The 26,285-nt window shown below is 37.1% G+C and overlaps 1 protein-coding gene across 1 annotated transcript in view; it reads left to right on the top strand.

Moving 5' to 3' along the window:
- Nucleotides 1-9,809: 9,809 nt before the first annotated feature.
- Ccdc83 (coiled-coil domain containing 83) overlaps nucleotides 9,810-26,285 on the top strand; it is a 67,155-nt gene continuing 50,679 nt past the window's right edge. Inside the window, exons 1-2 of the mRNA XM_046439303.2 lie at nucleotides 9,810-9,933; nucleotides 15,802-15,886. Of these exons, the coding sequence (XP_046295259.1) occupies nucleotides 9,839-9,933; nucleotides 15,802-15,886 (180 nt within the window). The 5' untranslated portion in view covers nucleotides 9,810-9,838. The remainder of the gene's footprint in view (nucleotides 9,934-15,801; nucleotides 15,887-26,285) is intronic.

Below are 26,285 nucleotides of genomic sequence, written 5' to 3'. Positions count from 1 at the left end.
CCAGTTGAGGGTGGGGGGCTACTGTGATGTTTTCCATTTGTATGGACTTCATAACTTGATTCCCAAAGCAATTAAGTCTTATAACCCTGACAGGAATGATGGAGGAAGAAACTGAGGTCAGAGAGGTTCAGAAATGTCTGAGGTTATAAAACACAATGGAGAAAATAGACTGTTTCTCTTAGTGCTTTGCTTACTGAATTCCCTTTGTAGTGAGTGCTTTTTGAATGAGGATCTCACACATCCTTGCAATCTTCAACTCCACAATGCACCTCGCAATGTAGGTACTCCCTATGTGCTCAGTTTGTTGTTGATGACCGTTCACCCCCCACACTCTGAATCTGCAGATTGGCTTTGATTCTTTACTTGAATGCTATAATAGATGTCCTTCAAAAGAGACTACTTGGTTTCTTTCTTTAATGAATTTCTTAGATTTATGCCGAAGTCTGGCTGGGCACAAAATAACCGAGCTGCCACAAAGTCTTGTAGGTTCAAACAGCAATTCTTTATTCCCGAACTCTCACCGGCACTCTACCCACACTTCCCAGGAACACACACCCTCCACTGGGCTCCGCGCCAATTCTCCCGGAACGGATGAGAACTCCAAAGTAGCGGTAGCAGGAGGCAGCAGGATCCACCCTAATCCCTGAGCAGGAGCAGGGTCACCTTTCAACCATTCCCTCTAGCAAAATGCCAGGCGTCATTCCGACTAAACTGTGGCTCTCAACAGATTTATACAGTACATTTTTTGGTTTCCTCACTCCTCTATTCCCCATAATACTCTGATGGGCAGAGGAGGGGGAGGGGCTGGGGTTGAAGAAATGGCTAGAGATGGGGAAAGATGTCACATCTAATACCAAAAAGAAGGACTAAACTATGGAACCAACCTAGGTGCCCTTCAACAGATGAATGGCTAAAGAAAGTGTGATATATACAATGGTATATTACTCAGCCTTAAAGAAAAATGAAGTTATGGCATTTGCCAGTAAATGGATTGAACTGGAGAATATTATGCTAAGCAAAATAAGCCAATTCCAGAGAATATTTTCTCTGATATGTAGATGCTAATTCACAATAAAGGGGATGCAGAGAATAGAGGTACTTTGGACTAGACAGAGGGGAATGAAGGGAGGAAAAGGAGTATAGGGGTAGGAATTATAGTAGAATGAATCAGACATTATTACCCTATGTGCATATATGATTACAAGACCTGTGAAACTCTACGTCATGTACAACCAGAAGAATGAAAAGTTATATTCTATTTATGTATGATGTGTCAAAATGCATTGTATTGTCATATGTAACTAATTAGAATAATTTTTTAAAAAAGAAAAGATGGATAGGGAGAGGAGGGTCAGCAAAAGATTCATTTTTGCTAAAGTAATAATCAGTGTCTGTGCTCATATATTTCCTGACATGCATCTACAAGACCTGGTGGTAGTAGGTACTGTTTATATTCACTACTGCTCTCTGAAGAAAGAGAGATACTTTTTGTTCTTCTCCACCATCAGAGTATATAATGTTTCCATTATCCTCTCAGTATTTTTTTTTCTTATTTTTGTTTCTTTTTTGGCATTTTTTAAACTGAAGGGCAGAAGGAGTTGGAAAAAAATGTAGTTCTGATTACTAGATAAGTTAATATAATATACTGCATTTCAAACTATTTGTTACTAGCAATTCTGAATTAGAAGAGAGACCAATTCTTATATTTTCTTTTTTATTAATACAGATGAGTTATACAGATTAATGGGTTTCACTGTGACAGTTCTATACATGCATTTGTCATGTATTGATCATGTCTACCCTCCCTCTACCCTGTCTCCATCCACGTAATGTCAAAACATTACCTTTTGTTATTGTTGTTAAGTTTCATGAGTGCCTTATATACTCTGGATATTAATCTATGTCAGATGAATGAATTGCTGGCAAAGTTCTCCCCTTCTGCAGGCTGTCTCTTCACTCGGTTCATCGTTTCCTTTGCTATGTAGAAGCTTTTTAATTTGATACAATCCCATTTGTCAGTTCTCAGAGTTCTATCTAGGAAATTGTTGCTGTGCTCACATCTTGAAGTGTTTCCCTATGTTTTCTCCTGATAGTTTCAAATTTTCAAGTCTTATAATATTAAAAAAATATTTGACCCATTTTGAGTTGATTTTTATACATGATGAGAGATAGGGGTCTAGTCTTAACCTTCTACCTATGGATATCCTGTTTTCCCAGCACTGTTTGTTGAAGAGTCTGTCATTTCTCCAGTGTATGTTGTGGCATTTTGTTGAGACCAGTTAGCTGAAGATGTGTGTATTTATTCACGGGTCGTCTATTCTGTTCCATTGGTCTACATGTCTATTTTTATGTTAATGCCGTGGCATTTTGGTACTGTGGATCTGTAGTATGTGTTAAGATCAGGTATTGTGATGCCTCCAGCATTGCTCTTTTTGCTCAGTATTGCTTTGGCTATTGGGCATCTATTGTGCTTCCATATGAATGTTAGGATTTTTTTTTCTAGTTCTGTGAAGAATAGACCAGTTTTAAAGAATCCAATATAATTTAGGAACAGCAGTTGAAAACTGTGCCAGTGACTATAGGATTTGCATTGGTAAAGAAAATACATGCTAATGTAATGTGTGTCATAAATCATCCAAAGAATTGCTGAAAATGTCATTCATTTAAATACCTGAATTTGAATATACGGGGTTAACATCATTTCTCCAAGGTGGGTGAATTTTAACACCAACTATTTGGGGCTCTATACACATAATCTATGTGTGTGGAGAGCTGAAATTCTTAAAAATTAATCCTTAAGTGATATTATTTTTTAAAGTGTTTAAATAATTTTTAAACATGTGCTAGAAGACCATTTCTAATTGTATTAATAATGCATTCTGATGAGCCAAAATAAACCTTTTCTCCAAGTTAAAACTTGTTTCTTGTATAAGTGAAAATTTGAGTTTAAAAGCAGTTTTACTTATCAAATTTAGGGTAAATACATTATTATTAACAAATAAATAAGGCCATTGGAGAAGAAAGTTATTATGCATTATGTGCAAGTCAGTCATTTAAATCAAATGTTTATTGAACATCTGGTTTGTGTCCATGAGATATGCTGGCCTATGTGCTAAGATCTATATTTGAATACCCCAAATAAGAGTTTGTTGAAGTAGTATTGTTCAGCATTAAATTATATTTTGTTGAAGATGAGTGCCATGAATGTTTATGATTTTATTTGTTTGTTTTGGTACTAGGGATTGAACCCAGTGGCGCTTAACCACTGAGCCATATCCCCAGCCCTCATGAATGTTTTTGAATATGTATTTCCTTGCAATTAACACTATGCCGAGTTCTATGTCTTTTTAGTTACAATGCTCTTTAACAAGTTTATGGAAGTATTATGTTATTATCACTACTGCTACTATTATCAGATTTACATAAGTTTATAGCTAGTTAATGGCTGAACCAGGCCTAGAATTTAAGACACCCATATGGAGATCTTTTAAATACATCATATTCTCATCCCCTGATGGAATCTTATTCAGAAAATTTTGTCATTATTAATACTATTAGGTAAATATCTTTAATTTTAATCTACATTTATTTAAAACATTATTCACCAAATAGCAGGCTCCATTTCATAAGTCCAGAATGTTATTAGGGAAGAACTGTCATCTCTCCCAACATCAACAAAATTGTGAAAGGAGGCATTCATAGGCTTCTGGACATTTATGACTCTGTACATACTTATGAAAAGAGTCATTAGGAGCCTTCTAAATATTGAGGCAGGCCCCAGAGACTACAGGATGGGATGCATTCTTGTCTATGAGTAAATGTTCAGTCTAAGAATTATATATTGGCCAAATTCTATTGTTACATTGTGTCCATATTTGAAAATGTCACAACAAATCCCACTATTTATGTACAACTATAATGTACCAATAAAAAATATTAAAAGAAAGCATTATGGGCTAACAGTACATTTGAAGAGAATGATATATATCCATTTTTACTAAATAGACCTCTTTTCACTGAGAAGCTTTAGGGAATTTATTTTTTAACATTTTCTGAAATAATGATTGTGGAGTAGACTCAGGAAAGCTGGAGGCCTGAGTCTTTCAAACCCAGGTTGCTCACCTGCCAGGACCCCCCCACCCCCCGCCCCACTCCATGATGAGAATTACAGTGCCCAGAGTTGGGTGCAGGAAAAGCACAGGAGCACAAAACAGAAAGAGGTCATGATTTTGCTAAAGACTTTTGAAGTTGTTCATTATTTTGTTAAAGTGTGGCTACTTGGGTGCTTCTTGCTTCCCAACAGTCTGAGCAGGGATCTTACCTTTTCTGTACAGCCAAGGGCCAGGTAAAGTGCCATGCACAGAGCAGGCTCTGAATAGATGTTTGCACTTACTGACAAAAAGATTAGGTTTCCATTTGTTAGGAGTTATTCTAAGTGTAACCTTCCTAGAAGATAATGACATTTACTTTGTGAATATTTTTCTAGGATTCTCACCCCTTACTGTGATAAATCCTTTGGGCGGTTAGGAACTATAATTTTTGATGAAGGACCCCATTGTTTTAAGACATTATCAAATACAAAAGTACATTTTGAGGTAGTGTCATTAACTCATTGCAAAAATGCAATGGTCAAACAGGCAATCCAGTTGGCTTACTGATTTTCTTGGAAGTGTGTGGAACAATGACCCTTAATATAGCTTATGGATAAATCACTTGTGTTTTAGTGGACTGCATTTCACTCATATTTTATTAAAATCTCGCTGTGAGCTTCAGTTAGGAAACTAATTATACACAAGAGAGTTAAAAGCATATGGGCCAGGTAACTGAAGTAATTGAACAAGATGGTCATTTCTCCTCCAGCCCCAGATGGGTACCACAGGTAGAGACTACAACATTTGGTCTCTTCTATATGATTCAGAAAGATATTAAATGTTGACCTTTGCTTTAAGTTTTATTTTTTTTATTTTTTTTTAATTTTTTATTGTTGGTTGTTCAAAACATTACATAGTTCTTGATATATCATATTTCATACTTTGATTCAAGTGGGTTATGAGCTCCCATTTTTACCCCATATACAGATTGCAGAATCACATCAGTTACACATCCATTGATTTACATATTGCCATACTAGTGTCTGTTGTGTTCTGCTGCCTTTCCTATCCTCTACTATCCCCCCTCCCCTCCCCTCCCCTCCCCTCTTCTCTCTCTGCCCCCTCTACTGACATTCATTTGTCCCCCTTGTATTATTTTTCCCTTTCCCCTCACTTCCTCTTGTATGTATTTTTTGTATAACTCTGAGGGTCTCCTTCCATTACCATGCAATTTCCCTTCTCTCTCCCTTTCCCTCCCACCTCTCATCCCTGTTTAATGTTAATCTTCTTCTCATGCTCTTCGACCCTACTCTGTTCTTAGTTACTCTCCTTATATCAAAGAAGACATTTGGCATTTGTTTTTTAGGGATTGGCTAGATTCACTTAGCATAATCTGCTCTAATGCCATCCATTTCCCTTAAATTCTATGATTTTGTCATTTTTTAATGCAGAGTAATACTCCATTGTGTATAAATGCCACATTTTTTTTATCCATTCATCCATTGAAGGGCATCTAGGTTGGTTCCACAGTCTTGCTATTGTGAATTGTGCTGCTATGAACATCGATGTAGCAGTGTCCCTGTAGCATGCTCTTTTTAGGTCTTTAGGGAATAGACCGAGAAGGGGAATAGCTGGGTCAAATGGTGGTTCCATTCCCAGCTTTCCAAGAAATCTCCATACTGCTTTCCAAATTGGCTGCACCAATTTGCAGTCCCACCAGCAATGTACAAGTGTACCCTTTTCCCCACATCCTTGCCAGCACTTGTTGTTAGTTTGACTTCATAATGGCTGCCAGTCTTACTGGAGTGAGATGGTATCTTAGGGTGGTTTTGATTTGCATTTCTCTGACTGCTAGAGATGGTGAGCATTTTTGCATGTACTTGTTGATTGATTGTATGTCCTCCTCTGAGAAGTGTCTGTTCAGGTCCTTGGCCCATTTGTTGATTGGGTTGTTTGTTCTCTTATTGTCTAATTTTTTGAGTTCTTTGTATACTCTGGATATTAGGGCTCTATCTGAAGTGTGAGGAGTAAAGATTTGTTCCCAGGATGTAGGCTCTCTATTTACCTCTCTTATTGTTTCTTTTGCTGAGAAAAAACTTTTTAGTTTGAGTAAGTCCCATTTGTTGATTCTAGTTATTAACTTTTGTGCTATGGGTGTCCTATTGAGGAATTTGGAGCCCGACCCCACAGTATGTAGATCGTAGCCAACTTTTTCTTCTATCAGATGGCGTGTCTCTGATTTGATATCAAGCTCCTTGATCCATTTTGAATTCACTTTTGTGCATGGCGAGAGAAAGGGATTCAGTTTCATTTTGTTGCATATGGATTTCCAGTTTTCCCAGCACCATTTGTTGAAGATGCTATCCTTCCTCCATTGCATGCTTTTAGCCCCTTTATCAAATATAAGATAGTTGTAGTTTTGTGGATTGGTTTCTGTGAACTCTATTCTGTACCATTGGTCCACCCGCCTGTTTTGGTACCAGTACCATGCTGTTTTTGTTACTATTGCTCTGTAGTATAGTTTGAAGTCTGGTATCGCTATACCGCCTGATTCACACTTCCTGCTTAGCATTGTTTTTGCTATTCTGGGTCGTTTATTTTTCCATATGAATTTCATGATTGCTTTCTCTATTTCTACAAGAAATGCCGTTGGGATTTTGATTGGCATTGCATTAAACCTATAGAGAACTTTTGGTAATATCACCATTTTGATGATGTTAGTTCTGCCTATCCATGAACAGGGTATATTTTTCCATCTTCTAAGATCTTCTTCTATTTCTCTCTTTAGGGTTCTGTAGTTTTCATTGTATAAGTCTTTCACCTCTTTTGTTAGGTTGATTCCCAAGTATTTTATTTTTTTTGAAGATATTGTGAATGGAGTGGTTGTCCTCATTTCCATTTCAGAGGATTTGTCGCTGATATACAGGAATGCCTTTGATTTATGCGTGTTGATTTTATATCCTGCCACTTTGCTGAATTCATTTATTAGCTCTAATAGTTTCTTTGTAGACCCTTTTGGGTCTGCTATGTATAGAATCATGTCATCTGCAAATAGTGATAATTTAAGTTCTTCTTTTCCTATTTTTATGCCTTTAATTTCTTTCGTCTGTCTAATTGCTCTGGCCAGTGTTTCGAGAACTATGTTGAAGAGAAGTGGTGAGAGAGGGCATCCCTGTCTTGTTCCAGATTTTAGAGGGAATGCCTTCAATTTTTCTCCATTCAGAATGATGCTAGCCTGAGGCTTAGCATAGATTGCTTTTATAATATTTAGGTATGTTCCTGTTATCCCTAGTTTTTCTAGAGTTTTGAACATAAAGGGATGCTGTACTTTGTCGAATGCTTTTTCCGCATCTATCGAGATGATCATATGGTTCTTATTTTTAAGTCTATTGATGTGGTGAATAACATTTATTGATTTCCGTATATTGAACCAGCTTTGCATCCCAGGGATGAATCCTACTTGATCATGGTGCACAATTTTTTTGATATGTTTTTGTATCCGATTCGCCAGAATTTTATTGAGGATTTTTGCATCTAGGTTCATTAGAGATATTGGTCTGTAGTTTTCTTTCTTTGAAGTGTCTTTGTCTGGTTTAGGTATCAGGGTGATGTTGGCCTCGTAGAATGAATTTGGAAGTTCTCCCTCTTTTTCTATTTCCTGAAGTAGCTTGAAAAGTATTGGTATTAGTTCCTCTTTAAAGGTTTTGTAAAACTCTGCTGTATACCCATCCGGTCCTGGGCTTTTCTTAGTTGGTAGTCTTTTGATGGTTGCTTTAAGTTTTAAATAAAATATTTTTTAATAAAACTAAACATTAAATAGTAAGTTCTTGTTTTAAAATGAAACCTTTGTCAGCATGCTATCTTCTTGTGTAACAGTCAAGATAAAAATTTCAATTCTAAAATAGAAAATAGTATAAAAACACAACTCTGTATCTGGAATAAAAGAGAACAAATTTTCCTTAGCTGATAATTTGCTGTGAACTGTGCTCGTATAATGATGATACATTTTGGTATGGAGCTTATTGAATTATTCTTGATACTTCCACATTTGAGAAGACACTGTTTTAATACTTTAAATCTTTTTTGTATTAAATCTTTTTTCTGTTACCTGTGTACTCTTCACTTGGAAAATATTGTAGTATATTTGCATTCATGTATACACTTGGCTAGAAAAATCTCAGACACCAAGATAGCCTCACTAGAGGTCTGGGTACATGAGCAATATGTCTATAGACAAAATTGTGTTTTCATTTCAGCAAGTTTTTCCACAGTGGGTCTGAATGGTCTTTGCAGATTGCCAATTGGTTGATTCAAATCAAAGGCTGACAATGGCAAACCTCATGAATTAGTCTTTCCACAAATCATTGTACTTGGCAGCAGGCAGACATCCTCTGATTTACAGTTATTTGGAATTCGAAGGATGATCTGTAGCTGTTAACTGAAGAGAAAGACAAAAGGGCATAATCCTTATGAAGTTCTTTCTGTTGGTGAAACACTATACCAGGTGCTTTAAATATTAGCCTATTTTAATCCTTACAGTAGCTCTTAGAATATGATAGCTATCTCATTTTACAGATGATGAACCTGAAGTTCAAAAACATTAAGTAATTATCTCAAGGTCACAAGGATAATAGGAGGGGGCCTAGGATTAAAATACTTCTGCCTGATTCATTTATCCATTAACTCTGGTATTCATTTGACAGGGATACGTTTGTGTGGTTAGTGGAGAAATACAGAAATGCACAATTATTACATCTTCCTCATGCTCATTAATTTACAACCATTTAAACAAATAATTACAAAGGTCATGTGCTTTCTACCACACCAAACTACTGAACATTGATTGCAGTTTAGGTTCTTAATCTTAGGAGAATAATAGAAATTAAAATATAAAAACCTGTTAAGGAAAGCTGTACTCTGTACTTTAGTATCTGAACCAAAACCATGATGTATACTTGCTTAATAAAAACACTAGTGAACATTGGGTCTTGATTTTTCTTTTTTAAAAAATATTATTCTTGCTGATTTTTATTAAAGTATAAAAGCAATTACTATCTTATTAAAAGTTATTTTTAGTGATACAACATTATTATTTGCATCTGTGAATATCTTAACCACATAAAACACACTTCAATGTATGTTTTTACTTGCTCTTTCTAACAATCCTGGACAAACCTAATTCTTTGGGATCCTAGTTCTAATTCTTCAGAATCCTAGTTTCTTGGTGCTCATAAAAAATTATGGTTTTTTTTTTAATTTTTAAAAAATTAATAGATATTTACTAAGCTGCTGCTATGTACAGTGCACTCTGCCAAACACTTTGGAGAAATAAAATTATTTTTATAAATTCAGTTCTTTGCTCTTAAATGATTTAAAAAATTCAGCCCTTCGTAAATCATATGTAAGAGACTGATCAATCTGCTGATAGGAGCAATAGATGTAGATAGCTAACAAATCTCTTAGAAAGTTTTGGATCATGCATGGTAGGTTGCTGTACTGGGCTACACATGGAACTCACCAGGCTCAAGAATCCAATTGATTCATGATGATTGATGATTCAACCTGTCTTGTGGTTGATGTGAAATCTGGGGACAAGGAACAGTTAGGATGGCAAAGCCAGTTTAAAATGAAGTCCCAGCAGTGCCTTATCTAGCATCAATACAAGTGGAGGAGCGAAGGGGGAATTTATTCATTTTTTGTATATCTCTTTGCTAAACAGATATGTACCTTAATAACTAACCAGAACAATGGAAAGCACAGGGAAAGCAAATAAAAAGGATATGCAAGATGTGCCACAAAGGGAAGCCAAACTGCCCATCAGTGAAGCGCTTCTAGACTACCAGTAAGTTTATATTTTGAAATCTAAGTGTTTCTTTATGTAAATATAATCATTGTTAAAAATTTATATAACTCCAGATGTAAATGATGCACTTAACAAATGCCAACAAAACAGAGATGGATTGAAGATTTAATTAAACATTGTGCTATGCACACATTTTTAAAGTTTTTTTTTAAAGAAACTTTGAATATAACATAGTCCAAGTCATATCTATGAAATAGCATTCGTGGATGTGGTTTTGGCTCCTTGCATTGAATAAGTGGTCACTCTCTGCTAGACATGCCACAGCTGGCTTATCTCTTAAAATACAACATGGGAGGGTTAGGGGACATTTATAGACCAAAAGGAGAGGACATTTCCCTGTATTTAACTTTCAGTTTCTTAGACATTCCAACTTACATTATTCCTAAGTGGCTACAGATCAAATCCAAGTGATTTAGAATTATTTAATAAAGAGGACATTTCATAATGTCTCACTACCAAGCATTGGACATAAAACTAGAGGTGACGTTTTTGTTGATGTTTTATTCCAACAAATAGGGAGAAACCCCTTGAGGGCTTGTGAACCTCACTTTTGTTAGGGAATTAATAAGTATCAGTCTTTTCTTAAATAAAACTGACATTCCTTTATTTATTTTCTCATTCACTCAGTACTTGAGTGTTTATCATGTGCAAAGCAGATGCTTGGTATTGGAGGACAATGAATAGGACCACTTGGTCCTGTTGACCTGATGAAGCATAGAAGACAAACATTTTACATAAATACATATATATTGCTATAAGGAAGGTACTGTGGAAGGAAAGTGTAGGGTCTGCTCAGTGTTGTTACTAAAGACTCGACCTAGTCAGAGGGATTTAGAAAAGCTCATGTAAGGAAGCTAATCTCTGGAAAAGGAGAAAGCACTGTGGAGACAATGCTTACGGAAAGATACTAGCGGGCAAAGACCTTACCACTGTCCAGGAACTGAGAGAATGGAGAGTGAGGGGGAGAGAGCCGGGGCAGACACCAGTGATTTAAGCAAGGAAGACCAAGCAGACACAAGGAATTGAGAAATGGGAAGTCATTTTTGGAGGGGTATGAGGTTGAACATGGGAAACTTGTGATACTCAGCTAGGTCTTTGTTTAAGAGAATTGTTTTTAACAATGATCAGGGAAAATTTATCTCCTTCCCCTTGAGAGACTCCAAATGTATTCATACGTCTTTTTTTTTTTTTGTCTTTTTTTTTTTATAAGGCAGTGAGTCAAAGAGTCAGAACTCTAGGACAGAAACATCCACTGGAAGGGATTTTTAACAGTTTCCCTTTATTTTCTATCTGCAGTAACATTAAATAATAACCAGATACTATTTGTACTGATTTTTTAACATACTGAAAACATCCTTTATCTTATCTTAGGAGAGGTTACAAAATGGCTTTGTGAACACAACCTGGTCTCTAATTTATTCCCATGGTTTAATAGGGAGGACATCCAGTTATAACTGTTTCTCTTTCTTTGGGATCAACCAGAGGTCTTTCTTCTCTTTAACACATGTTTATAAGGAGAACAATATTGAAGAATTCTCATAATCTAGTGACAGATATAAACTGAACATCCCATGCCTTTGATCTCTTTTGTTAAAACTTAATAATTTAATGCACTGGAACAGCCAGACTTGCTGTACCATGCTCTGCTGGTGACAGATTACTCATTCCATGTGTTCCAATATAAGAGAACTTTTGTCATGTGACAAGTAGCTGAGCCACCTCCTCTCACCATCTAAAGAAGGATTGTCCAGGGATTTTCTAGCAGCATCTTTTATTTCTCATTCCATCTATTTTCTAAGGATGTAGTAAGCACATAGTAGATAGTCAATTAATGGTTTTTAACAATTGAACTTTTAGAAATAATATGAATAATAATGTTTTTTCCTCCTTTACACTTGTTTTTATACAATGAATATGGTTATAGATATAGAAATAGGTAAGGATTAGTTGTGGGTAGAAAAAAATTGATTATATATAGGGTTTTTTAAAAAGTAAAGTATATTTGGTTGGTTGATTTGGGGATTTGTGTTTTCATTATTGATCAAGCAGTTAGAATATTTAAGGTGAGAAGAAAATATGATAGTTAATTTCTGCTTGGATCCTTCAACAAACTCTGAACTCCTTGAAGACTGTATTTTATAATTCTTTGTATCTCTTGTGCCTAGCACAGCTACTATAGTCTAAGCTCAGAGCTTCTTTCTTGAGTAAATATTATTGAAGCTTGTTTGAGAGCAAAATCACAATCATGGAAACAAAGATATTATTTTTACCTATCTGTATGGGAAAAAAATTTTAAAGTGCTAATCCTCAATGGCAAAATGCTTACCAAGAAACAGGCATGATATTACCCACTGGTGAATGTAAATAGTTTAATTATTGCCAAAACATTGGCAATAATAGCAATAACTATAAAACAAACCTGTCCTTTGATCAGGTAACTCCATGTATGTTGGAATGCTCTCCCAAGAATATGAGATTGTGAACCTCTGACTTTTTGTGAAAGGCTGATACTGTCAATTCTAATTTTGTAAAGTGATCATCTCTAAGTAATGATGACTTTTATTTTCTCCTTTATAGTTGTTTCCCCTCACTTTTCTACAATGAAAATGGATGGATATAGATATAGGAACAGATTTGGGTATGGTTATAGGTTTAAAAATATTGATTTTTTTGAAATTCAAATTCATTTGTTTTCCTTCCTCGAAATTTTCAAAGAAATTTCATGGAGGAAAAAAGTTTTCACATAACTAACATTTTAATAACACAGAGAGGGAAGGGATAAGGTGACACATTTTATTATCAATGATTTATTATCATTGTCCTTCAGAATAGTGCTGTATCCTTTTCAAACCAATTTAATATATATTGGTTTATCATCCCACTTGATTCAGCATTTATAATGACATATGGGATACTAGGGTACTGATGAGAGAGATATGAAAAGGAAAAGTTAAAATCAAATTCCATAATGTAGCTAAGAATATGGAGTTCTGATGTTTAAGCCTACATGCTTCCTGGTAAATCCATCTCTTCCTGGGAAAGTCGAAGTGGATTCCAGAGAGATCCGGCTCAGTTAGTCCTGCAATAATTAGCAGGGGGCCACAAGGGGGCCAGGGAAGCTGCCAAAACATTTAGGGCTTCTCAGAATTCCTCAAGGCCTGTTGACACTGCTCCAACCATCCTAAAGATGCTCACCACTAAATGAACATTGAGACAAAGTCCTAGGCCATTGGCTCCTAAATGCTCTGAGGGTAGGGATGATAGGCTTAAGTGTCAGGTTGCTAGATGTAACACTTAAAATATATATAATGCCAGATTAAGTTGGAATTTCAGATAAACAACAAATAACTTTTTTTTTAAACTATAAGTATATCCCATGCAATGTCAGAGGTGGGGTTGGATTTGGTTGCAAGCCTACTCATTGCGTGCTCAGTCATCACCAAGTAAGGCTCTCAGCTCCAGCCATGAGTCAGCCTATTAACAAACCCATCCAAAGACTCAATCTCAAGCAGTGGAGGTCACATCTCTGAGGTTCATTTGCTTATTACATCCATACAGAAAAGTAATAGTACATTTATAATGGCAGAAATTATGCAAGTAATTTGCATGTTTTTATATTCTCATTTCAGATAACTTTTATTTACAGTACTTTAATTTTTCTCCTTAAATGTGGGAGATAGAGAAGGCATTCTTTCACAGTTTTTGCACATTTAAGCTTTAAATAAGAAGTAAAGTTTATATCATGTACAACCAGATGAATGAGAAGTTATACTCCATTTGTGTATGATGTGTGAAAACTGCATCCTATGGTCATGTATAACTAATTAGAATAAGTAAAAATATATATTAAAATAAGTAAATAAATAAGAAATAAAAATTGGCTTTTACTTAAGGCATATTTCTTACAGTTGTGTGTAACCTAGTACTATAGTAGTTCCTTCCACTTACTATCCTTTTCATGTCCTGATAATTTTCCCCATAGTATGGATCACAATGTATAAATAATGTAGTTTTATACTTACTTTTTTATTATGTAGTAGACTGTACTCCCCGAGGGCAAGGATCAGGAAGTTTGTGTTAAAAACTATCTCTAACACCCAAAGCAATGTTGGGCACTGGAGGCAGCTCACAGAATCTGTTGTACAGATGACTGCATGAAAAGGAGCATTGGTCAACATAAATTGTAAAAATTTGAAACTCAAGGGAACCACCAAGCTCATCTCTTTTAATCTTGTTTACAAAAGAGCAAAGGCCTAAATAGGTTAAGTTTCCTTTGTCAGTTATTGGGAAACCAGGACTAAATCCAAGTTTCACAGTATTATCAAATGCAGTTTTTTGCCACTAAAGGATTTATTGTTTTGGTTTTATATTACATTTTCTTATCATTTAGAAGAAAGGAAACTTATTTTTCTCTCTGCTAAGTATACAATGTCACAATACAAATGATACTTTAGAGAGAAGATTGACAGGATGTCAGATTTAGAATCAACAGGAATTTATAAGTACTTTATTCTAGAAACATTCACACATGATTTCTTACTTTAATCATCACAATAATATGTGGAACTGGGCATTGCCACCATCATTTAACAGCTTGGAAATTTAGGCCCCGAGACTCTCAGTGACTTTCCTGTGATCAAGATGTGGTAAGGACAAGATATAAAACCAGAACACCTCATTCTTTAACCACTGCTCTGTCCACCACACCAGAGGAGCTCTGGTTTTGCTTTTGTTTTGCTTTGAATGGAGGCAAGGATCTTAGGTGAAGCTATTTGTGTTGCCTTATTTTGGTCTCAGATTTAAAGTTATGATTTACTACATAATAGTGATATAGAGATGTACTAGCACTTCAGATAGCCTGTACTAAAGTCTTCCTGCTCATTTCTCTTTCTTATTCATACCTAAGAAATATTCAACAAACACTTTTTGGGGTTTTAAAGAAATGTCTTTGTTCAGGAAAGAAGCTTTTATTATTTGTAGACAAGATAGAGCACTATTGAACTTGATTCAATAGGCACTCCTAAATTACCTTAGTATTTCAAGATGTGCTTGCCCCGAAGTATCTTTGTTTTGTCATTTTTGTCTCAATGTTTTAGAAATTCTAGAAAGCATATTTTCTGTGTCCTATCCTATGTTTTCTTTGAGCTGAATTATTTATAGATAATTAGAAAGTATAGAAATTATATCCATAAAGCTGGGCATGGTGGCACACACCTGTAACCCCAGCAGCTAGGGAGGCTGAGACAGGAGAATCAGAGTTCAAAGCCAGGCACTAAGCAACTCGGTCAGACCCTGTCTCTAAATAAAATACAATATAGGTCTGGGGTTGTGGCTTAGTGGTCAAGTGCCCCTGAGTTCAATCCCTAGTATTCAAAACAACAACAACAAAATTAGATCCATGAAATATGACCAGTAATTAATTCTTTAAAAAAAAACTTGAAATTAAAGAATTAAATAGATTCAAAATCCAAAATCATTTAGGAAACGTTCTTTTCCCTAAATGGGCTTTTTTTTTTTTTTTAAATACCAGGGATTGAACCCAGGGGCACTTTACTACTGAGCTACATCTCCAGTCCTTTTTATTTTTTATTTTGAGGCAGAGCCTTGCTAAATTACTTGGGGCTTTGCTAAATTGCTGGGACTGGCATCAAGCTTGTGATCTTCCTGCCTCAGCCTGGATGTCACTGGGATTACAGGCATGTGCCACTGCACCCAGCCCTAAGTGGGCATTTGTAATATATTTAATAATTTACTCAAATTCAAATAGTTTAGTTTGATTTTAAAATTATTCATTACTTTTTCCTAAGATAAATACTTATAACACATCTTATTTTTGTTTATTATCAGCTGTCAAATAAAGGAAAATGCAGTAGAAAGACTCATGTTTCAAATAAAGAAGCTTAGGGAAAAGAACCAGAAGTATCATGAAAGGGTGAGTATAAAACTTAGAGCTAGCTTCATGTAGTTATTAAAAATGTACATGCATGCCATGAAAAATTGTGAATTATGGTGAAATACATCCTAGGAAATTATCTTCTTCAAAGCTTGTAATTGATTTATAATTCACATAAGTTCTTTGTATATGTGAGAGAAGAGGGTTCCTATTGTATTGATTATAATGTTAGCTTAATAATGTCATTTTGATCATAAGGACAACAGTTTAAAATTTTAAAGCTTTGAAAGCACATTTTACCTTTTGACTTCTTATTTAATCAAACTATAAACAGTGTTTCTCTATTTGCAATATCAGAATCTTTTAAGATTTTTGGTGTTCATGTTTTATATATAAATACCTTTTTAAAAGTATGATCTTGATTATTAAAATGACTAATTGGACATTTAAGGTGGCACATTTTATAAAATCAGATTAAAATGAGTATCAAAGGGGTATGAGATACGTTTATCAGGACTAAAGATCAACAGAAGTAAGATTTGGAAGTAGCAAATTATAACTAGCACAACTTACTCCTCAAAGTATCTCATGAATGAGGAAATACTAAGGGTATTTGCATATTTATTTTTTATAGGAGTGAAACTTACACAGTTAACTGCTTTATTTGGCTTTTCTTTACAAATGCTATATCTTCAAACTTTAATGCAACCTGAAGTCAGAGATAGAAACCTGAGCTTGCATTGTGACTGTACAACTTACTGGTGATATCTTTTTAGCCAAAGTTGCTATGAACCTCAATTTCCCTCTTACAAAACAGGGATTGCTCTTTCTCCCCCAGGGTTAATTTTTTTCATTCATTCAGCAAATGTTTATTGGACAAGTCCTGGTGGTGATACAGCTATGTCTCTAATACTGTCACAATTCTCTAGGATCTGTATCTTTTGGGGGAGGGCAGGTAAAAGTGATTGAACACAGGGGTGCTTAATCACTGAGCAACATCCCAGCCCTTTTATTCTATTTAGAAGCAGGTCTCACTGATTTGCTTAGGGCCTCACTAAGTTGCTGAGGCTGGCTTTGAACTCATGCTCCTGCTGCCTCAGCCTTCAAAGCTGCTGGGATTATAGGCATGCACCACCACATCTGGCAAGGATCAGTATTTCTAATAGGGACTAAAACAGAAACAGGTCTATGGCTAAAGGTGGAGAGGAAAAATCTGGTCTGGGTGCTTGGATACTGGTTCCATATATGAGATCCAAAGCCCAAAGAGGAGAGAGCTTCCATCAAGAGATCAATGCACATCCTCTAGTGGTCAGCAATGGGGCTCCAAGGACAGGACTAGGTTATGGAAAGTACAACAGATCAGGACAGAGTCATCTCTTTGCCCATTAGCCCATCATTTAGAGGGTTAAACAGATGAAGTTCTTGTTTCCAAGATGATTAGCTTAAGAATGAGACTGACCAAAGTGTGCACATTAGAAGACCCATCAGGGAGGAGCAATGAAGGGACAGACTCTAGCTCCAACTGCATGTATCTGAACGTCAACATTTCTTTCCACTTCTGTGGCTGATGCCCCAATCTAAGACACCATCATCTCTTGCCCATCCTTCCCCTTCCAGTACAATTTCCACATGCAACCAGAATTACCCTGTAAACCTTCCTATGCTTAAAACCCTTGAGTGACTTCCAGTGAAAAATAAAATCTATCAACCTTACTAAAAATCTTCAGGGCCCTGGAAAAACCTGACCCCTACTCACCTCTAAACTTATCTCCAGCTGATTCATCCTTTGCTGATGATTGCTCCTTTTAAATCTTGGAAAAGCAATCTCTCTCTTTTTTCTTTTCTTTTTTTTTTTGGTACTCCATTCTTTCTTTCCTCAGCAAACTTTCTTTCTCTTTTGTTTCCTTTTTTGTTGTAGTGTTTACAACTCTTCAAAAGAAATAACATTAGCAATTTAAATCATTTTGTAGTACATGTTCTTTTATTTTTCTTGGTAGATTTCATCCCTCAGATTTTATATATATATATATATATATATATATATATATATATATGCCGCAGTCTGGCTGGGCACAATCAGGAGCCACTTGTCAAAAGAAACTAACTTTATTTTTAGAACCACACACGCCAAACAAAATAGCCTCTCAGGAAAAACCCTCAGAGCCTCAACTGCCACCACCGGCTTTCCACAAGCCTCTCTCTCCCACACAAGCTTCTCCCCACCTCCCACAATCCTCCTGCTCTTGAGGCTGATTGGCTGGGTCACGTGGGCGGAGCCAAAAAAGTCCCCCAATGAGCAGCTCCGTGGTCTGAAAGGGCAGGGAAACAGCCCAATGAGCATCACCGCAGAGGAGCCAATCAGCTAGATGTTGCTGGGGCCGAGGAGCCAATCAGCTATATGTTGCTGGGGCCGCTGTGAGCCAATCATCAGCCAGCAGCTGGAAGTTTGCTGGCAGCTGGAAGTTTGCTGGGGCCCCTTTGGCTGTGGCTCTCAACATCTCCCCCTCTCTGTTTAAACAACAAGCATGTGGCTTAGGGACCGTGCCTGTTAGGCAGTCCAATTCAACATATGGTCCTTACCCGTCATCGGATGAACTGACCTCTAGGCGTCAGCCTCCTGTCTTAGGTTGGTACCACTGCAATTGGATCATACCCGTCACTGACTACCGGTCCAGCATACAGCCATACTTGTGGATAGGCCTTTGCACCTGTGGGGGGGTGAGGTTCTTTGCCTCACCTCTGTTGGCCCCCAAATTTTAGACCATCACTAGTAGAGGAGGATGCAAAATGCCATGACATTAAGCCAATTGAGGGCTCCTTTGAAAAATTGTACCACCGGTGACACCATCAGCAAAAATACTCCAGCACTACCACAATTCGCTGCACCAACAGATAGTTCACAATGCATACAGGTGAGCTCACAATGTGTCCAGGCAAGTTCTGCAAGCAGTTCAGTGATGGCTATTGTAGAAGCTGTAGATTGGTTTTATCTTTGACTTCACCAGCACTGGGATGAAGATAGGAATTCTGGCAATAATGGCTAAAGAAAAAATTATGTAACACTACAGAAGGCACTAAAAGAAAACAATTTTCTTAACAATTTACATTATCTTTAAGAGAATTATTAAATATAATGAAAAGGAAAGGTGAAAGTAAACAAACAGATCTGTTAACCTTCTTTTTTGTTTACATATTAAAACAATCCTTAACAGTTGTTTACCCAATTTAAATTAAACCATATAAATCACGTGAAAAAAAAAATATTTGGATCCATTTTATCATGAGCGCTCATCATATATGATATATGGACATACGTACATTCAAACATATAACACAAAACACAAGTGTGCACACATAATATAATACATACAACACATAACATTATAGTAAAGGCCTTATAACTTTTTACAGGTGAAATCTCCATTGCAATGTTTAAAAACTCTATAGTCAAAAAATAGAACTGATCAGCAAAACATTAACCTAGGTCTGTATGAGCTCAAAAAACAAAATAGAACTTCATGATATGGCAAAGGGCAATAATAAAATAGATATTGAAAAAAGCATCCTGGTTCTGTTGCAGATGTAAGAATAGCCAAACTGGAGTTTTGGATATCAGTTGTTATGGATTTGAGCCAAATCATCTTCTTTTTGGTCTGTAGAAATCGCTTTAGTTAATCTTTCTGGAATCCAAATCGGCTGCTGTTCTCCCTGTGGAAACACATAAACAGACCCCCGACTCCAGACAATCACTGGGTCAGGACCTTGGTTAATCTCTCTGGAATCCAAATCGGCTGCTGTTCTCCCTGTGGAAACACACAAACAGACCCCCGACTCCAGACAATTACTGGGTCAGGACCTTTCCATTGTCCTGTTAGAATATCCTTCCAAAGTACCTTGGGCTTATGTACATTTTTTGGACACATATGCCTTTCCGCAGCACTAAGTCCTGATGAATCCAAATTTTAAAAGTTTAGAGTAAAAAGGGTTATTTTAAGTTTATCTTTGGGGAATATATACCCCTTCCCAATTCCTTCTTTTTGCTTTAATAAGTACATTTTAATAGTTTGATGAGCTCTTTCAACTATGCCTTGTCCCTGTGGATTGTATGGGATTCCTGTTATATGAGTAATGCCAAATGTTGAGCAAAATTGTTTAAAAGAGGTAGAAGTATAACCAGGGGCATTATCTGTTTTTAACTGTTTTGGAACACCCACAGTGGCAAAATTTTGTAAGCAATGAGCTATAACATCTTTAGTTTTTTCTCCGGCATGAAGGGAGCCCATCAAAAATCCAGAAGAAGTATCAACTGTAACATGCAAATATTTTAATTTTCCAAATTCTGGCAAGTGTGTGACGTCCATCTGCCAAATATGGTTAGGTATCAATCCTCTAGGATTGACTCCAAGATTAACTTGTGGTAAAAAGGTCACACAATTTTGACATTGTTTTATTATTTGTCTAGCTTGTTCCTTAGTTATTTTAAAACGCTTTTGTAAAGTATTAGCATTGACATGGAACTTTTTATGAAAATTTATAGCTTCTTCTAGTGTAGAGAAAATATGTATGTCATATGTAGTTTTATCTGCTAAATCATTGCCCAAACTAAGGGCTCCAGGCAATCCTGTATGTGCCCTGATATGTCCTATAAAGAATGGATCTTTTCTGTCCCAGATTAGACTTTGTATAGTGGAAAGCAAAGAGAAAACAGTCGAAGAAGGGGAAATCCTACCAGCATCTTCAAGAGATACTATAGCATTAACTACATACTGACTATCAGAAAATAAATTAAATACAGAATCTTTAAACATCACAAAAGCTTGTAAAACTGCATTAAGCTCTACCTTTTGAGCTGATTGTTTGGGTACTAAAAATGTAAAAGTTTGATCAGGGGTAACTACTGCTGCTGTACCATTATTTGACCCATCAGTGAATATATTTGGAGCATTCATGATAGGTGTTTTTCTTGTCATTTTTGGAAAAATTACAGGATGCAATGACCAAAAAGACAATAAAGGATTAGATGGTAAGTGGTTATCAAATGAAACATTAGATTTGCACATGATTATTGCCCAAGTATTTAACTCATTAGCTAACTCATCAATTTGATTCATAGTATATGGAGTAATAATTTTATTGGGAGAAATTCCAAACACTCCCTTTGCTGCTTTTATTCCTTTGAGTATTAATTGTCCTACAGCCTCAGGATACCTAGTAAGAATAGTGTTAGGAGAATAAGATAAATGTATCCATAATAATGGACCTTCTTGCCAAAATACTCCTGTAGGAATATTTTTTGTTGGTAGTACAATAAATAATAAAGGCAAACTTATATCAATTCTATCCAAATGCATATTTTCCATATATGTTTCAATGATTTTTAATGCCTTTCTTGCTTCAGGCGTTAACATTCGGGGTGAATTTGGATCTGATGGACCTTTTAGGATATCAAATAAAGGTCCCAACTCTCCTGTTGGTATACCTAAATAAGGCCTTATCCAATTTATGTCTCCTAATAACTTTTGAAAGTCATTAAGTGATTTGAGTTGATCTACTCGTATTTGAATTTTTGGTGGACGGACCATGGTTGAGGATAATAGAACTCCTAAATAATTAATTGGAAAATTTAATTGTACTTTATCTATTGCTATCTCTAGATTATAATTTTTTAATAAGTTTGTAAGTGTGGCATAACATTCTAGCAATGTGTTTTTATCTTTGTGTGCTAATAATACATCATCCATATAGTGAAATATTTGTAGTTCAGGATTTTGATTTCTAAATGGCTGGATTACTTTGTTAACATAAATTTGACACATAGTTGGGCTGTTAGCCATCCCTTGAGGGAGTGCTTTCCATTCATATCTCTGATCAGGACCTTCATGATTCAGTGCAGGGATAGTAAATGCAAAACGTGGACTATCCTCAGGATGAATTGGAATTGAAAAAAAACAATCTTTAATATCTATAGCTAAAACATACCAGGTTTTTGGCAAAGCAGACAACTGAGGAATCCCTGACTGAGCAGGTCCCATAATAACCATCTCATTATTAATGGCTCTTAAATCTTGCAATAATCTCCATTTACCAGATTTCTTTTTGATGACAAAAATGGGAGTATTATGGGGAGATACAGAAGGTTGTATATGTCCTTCTGCTAATTGTTGTTTGACCAGGTCATGGGCTGCTTGTATCTTTTCTTTAGTCAGGGGCCACTGAGGAACCCATACTGGTCTTTCTGATTTCCAAGTAATTTTTATTGTCTCAGTGGCCCTTTCTGAAAATCCATCCCATGTCTGTCTGTTCCTTGATCTATTTGTATTGGTGCTGCTATACCTTGTTCTTGTTTTTCTAATCTTTTTCCTTTCCTAAAACCTTGTCTAGTCATAATAGTGGGTGCATTTTGGTTGATGTTATTTGTTAATGTCAAACCTAATTGATCTAGGACATCTCGTCCCCATAAATTTATAGGAAGATGATCCAATACATATGGCTGTATAGTTCCTTCACATCCTTCAGGATCCTTCCAATCTAATACCATTGCACTTCTATGGGGATTAGTCGCCACTCCTAGGCCTCGAAGCGTTTGAGTGGCTTGTTGTAATGGCCAATGTTTTGGCCATTCTTGACGAGAGATGATGCTAAGGTCTGCACCTGTATCCAGTAGCCCATTAAATTAATGTCCTTGAATATTTAGTTTTAGCATGGGGCGAGAATCTAAATTTAAAGAAAGCATAGCCCAATCTACACCTGTGGAGCCTAATCCCTTGGAACCTCTTTCTACAGTACGACTGGAAAATTTATCATGTAGGCTGGGTATTATTAGTAACTGTGCTATTCTATCTCCTGGTGAAATTACTGATATACCCTTTGGAGAACTGGCTATAATTTTTATTTCACCTTCATAATCGGGATCAATTACCCCAGGACTTATCGTAAGTCCTTTTAGAGTAGAAGAGCTGCGTCCCAATAATAAGCCTACTGTTCCTTTGGGAAGAGGTTCTTTTACCCCTGTGGGAATGATTTGAACTCCCATCTCTGGAGTTAGTACTGCTCTGGCGGAGGCGCAGATGTCCAACCCTGCGCTCCCTCTGGTTTGTCTGATGAGGGATCTGATGGACAATGTGTCCTGGGCACTACCCTGATGGGGTTGCTGGGTTCCTCCAGTGCTCCGTATATTTGTGGTTTTGGGCCCCGGAGCATTGGGCCCCCCTGTCCATTTTTTGGCAATGGAGCCCGATGCCTTTCTCCACGATATCATGGATAAACACCTGGTCCTTGTTCGTTTTTTGATAATGGAGTACCCTCTATGGTGGTTTGAGAACGGCATTCATTAGCCCAATGTCTCCCTCTACGGCACCGTGGGCAAATACCTGGTATTCTACTCCTTTGATACCTAGTTTTGTTAAACCCTCCTCCAATGGGACAATTCCTTTTAAAATGTCCTGTTTGTTCACAATCGTAGCATGTTCTTGGCCTGGCATCTAAAGCCTGTTTTACTGCAGCTGCCACAATTTGCCCTTGTTCATTAATGTCTCTGGCATCTAAAGCCTGTTTTACTGCAGCTGCCACGACTTGCTCTTGTTCATTAATGTCTCTACATAATTTAATATATGTGTTTAAATCTTCATGTTTCCATGGTCTAATGATATCTCTGCACCAACGATTCGCTTGCTCATAAGCCAGGTGTTTTAGTAATGGCATTGCTTGTTCTGTATTCCCAAAAACTCTGGTAGCTGTTTGAATAAGCCTATCTACAAATTCAGCATAAGGTTCATTAGCTCCTTGTATTACCTTAGATAATTGACCTTGTAAACCTCCATGTCCTTGTAAAGTCTTCCATGCCTTAATTGCATCTGCAGCAATTTGTGCATATACGCCAGGATCATATGCAATTTGTTGCTGCTGATCCTCATAAGGTCCCTTTCCTAACAACATATCTAGATTTCTCTGAGGATAACCAGCTGCTGCATTTCGCCTAGCCGTCTCCTTGCAAAATTCCTCATTGGCAACCTTCCATAACAGGTATTGTCCTCCATTTAGCACAGCTTTACACATATTAGCCCAATCTGCTGGCGTCATGTTCAAGTTGTTAATGGATTCGACCATGCTTACAGTGAAGGGTGCTTGAGGACCATAGGTTGTTACAGCCTCTTTTAGCTGCTTCACTGTTTTGAAATTTAAAACTTGGTAAAATCGCTGCCCTCCTGCCTCAAATACAGGGCATGTTAATATTTGAGATCTTGTCTCAGGATCCCAACTATCAACTGCGGGGGTTGGGGGCCTCCCAGCATATGGAGGTGGCGCTGTTGGTTGGACACTTACGCCCTCTGGTGATAGAAAGGTGTTAGTAGCAGTCTCCTGTAGAGGTGGTGCTGTTGGTTGGACACTTACACCCTCTGGTGATAGAAAGGTGTTAGTAGCAGTCTCCTGTTGTAACTTTCCCCCTGATGGCTTTTTCTGTTTTACACTTTCTGTCTCTGTCTGACTAGCTTGAGAGGCCTTCTCTTTTACTTGAATCTTTTCCTCTGTCTGACTAACTTGAGAGACCTTCTCTTTTACTTGAATCATTATGTCTTCTCCTTCCTCTACCATTGTCTGAACTGAAGGCTTTGGACTAAGCAAACAAGATACGAATGTCCACAATGGCAATGTGCCAACTGGCAGAGTCCCTGGGCTTTTCTTTTCTATTCTTTTTAAATCTTCACCATGATGGTTCCATTGTGATATATTTAACAACTCCTCCTTAAAAAGCCATGGGCTACATTTTTGTATTGTATCAACGTATGCCCTGACTGCTCTTGATTTTACTGGGATGCCTCCTTCCTCTAACAATTTACTTAACACTCTTTCAGTTTGTTTTTTACTAATTTCTGATCCCATATTTCTACACCCAACAAGATGACGCCAAACAAAACCGAGACAGAATGAAATAAAAAGGGAACAACAAAAAGTCATTATAGCCTTTCTATCCTCCTGACATGGGCATCCGTCCTTTCTCCCTATCTGTTCCTCAGACGTAAATAGTTTTTCCTCAGATGTGAGCGGTTTTTCTTCCGTCTCACTCATCTCCAGGGACAGGCAACTTAAAACAAAAGTGAAGCAAAATAAAAGAGGAATCTTAAAATGGCTACCCATCCTCTCGCCCTGCCCTCAGGGGCGAGCAGTTTCACTTACCCTCAGTCGCTCCCCGTGCGAGCCACCAAATGCCGCAGTCTGGCTGGGCACAATCAGGAGCCACTTGTCAAAAGAAACTAACTTTATTTTTAGAACCACACACGCCAAACAAAATAGCCTCTCAGGAAAAACCCTCAGAGCCTCAACTGCCACCACCGGCTTTCCACAAGCCTCTCTCCCACACAAGCTTCTCCCCACCTCCCACAATCCTCCTGCTCTTGAGGCCGATTGGCTGGGTCACGTGGGCGGAGCCAAAAAAGTCCCCCAATGAGCAGCTCCGTGGTCTGAAAGGGCAGGGAAACAGCCCAATGAGCATCACCGCAGAGGAGCCAATCAGCTAGATGTTGCTGGGGCCGAGGAGCCAATCAGCTATATGTTGCTGGGGCCGCTGTGAGCCAATCATCAGCCAGCAGCTGGAAGTTTGCTGGCAGCTGGAAGTTTGCTGGGGCCCCTTTGGCTGTGGCTCTCAATATATATATATATATATATATATATATATATATATATATACACACACACATACATACATACATACATACTGGGTATTGAACTCAGAGGTGCTTGATCATTGAGCCACATACTCACCCTATTTTGTATTTTATTTAGAGACAGGGTCTCACTGAGTTGCTTAGTGCCTTGCTTTTTGCTGAGGCTGGCTTTGAACTCTTGATTCTCCTGTCTCAGCCTCCCAAGCTGCTGGGATTACAAACATGCACCACTGCGCTTGGCATGTAATGCTCTTTTAATTTACAAATGAAAAAAATCACAGGCCTGAAAAGGATGGTCATTGTGTTTAAATTTTGATTTAAGAGATCTGGATTCACTTTGAGACTTTTGTGCCAAGTGTGGAAAATAAAAGGCAAATTTATTTGTATGTATACGTATTTTATGAATTTTAGATAGTGGGTTTTTTTTTCCTTCTTTCTCTTTCTTGGTGCTGGAGATGGAACCCAGGGCCCTGCCCATGTTCAGCACTGCCCTATCACTGAGTTCTTCCCCTAGCTCCTGTGCATTGGTTTCTTAATTAGCACTGGCTTTGGAAAATGTTGGTGTATATATTATGGTAATTTTTTTAAGCTGGAATTGAATTCAGAGGCATTGTGACTTTATTAAGTAAATCAGATATGCTTATTTAGTTTTCAAAACATAAATGATAGAGGAATTTTCTACTTGTACAAAAATAAGTGAAAAGTCCATATTTGGAAAAGTATTAGCAGTGTAGTAGTTTGTCAAGGGATATTTCCATTGCTATCATTGGTATTTG

This window comes from Marmota monax, unplaced genomic scaffold (assembly GCF_021218885.2).
Source record: "Marmota monax isolate L192 unplaced genomic scaffold, Marmota_monax_Labrador192_F-V1.1 WCK01_AAM20220418_F8-fsc00096, whole genome shotgun sequence".
NCBI classification, from domain to species: Eukaryota; Metazoa; Chordata; class Mammalia; order Rodentia; family Sciuridae; genus Marmota; species Marmota monax.
The sequence above is the reverse complement of the archived record's forward strand: the minus strand, read 5'-3'. Positions and strand labels throughout refer to the sequence as shown.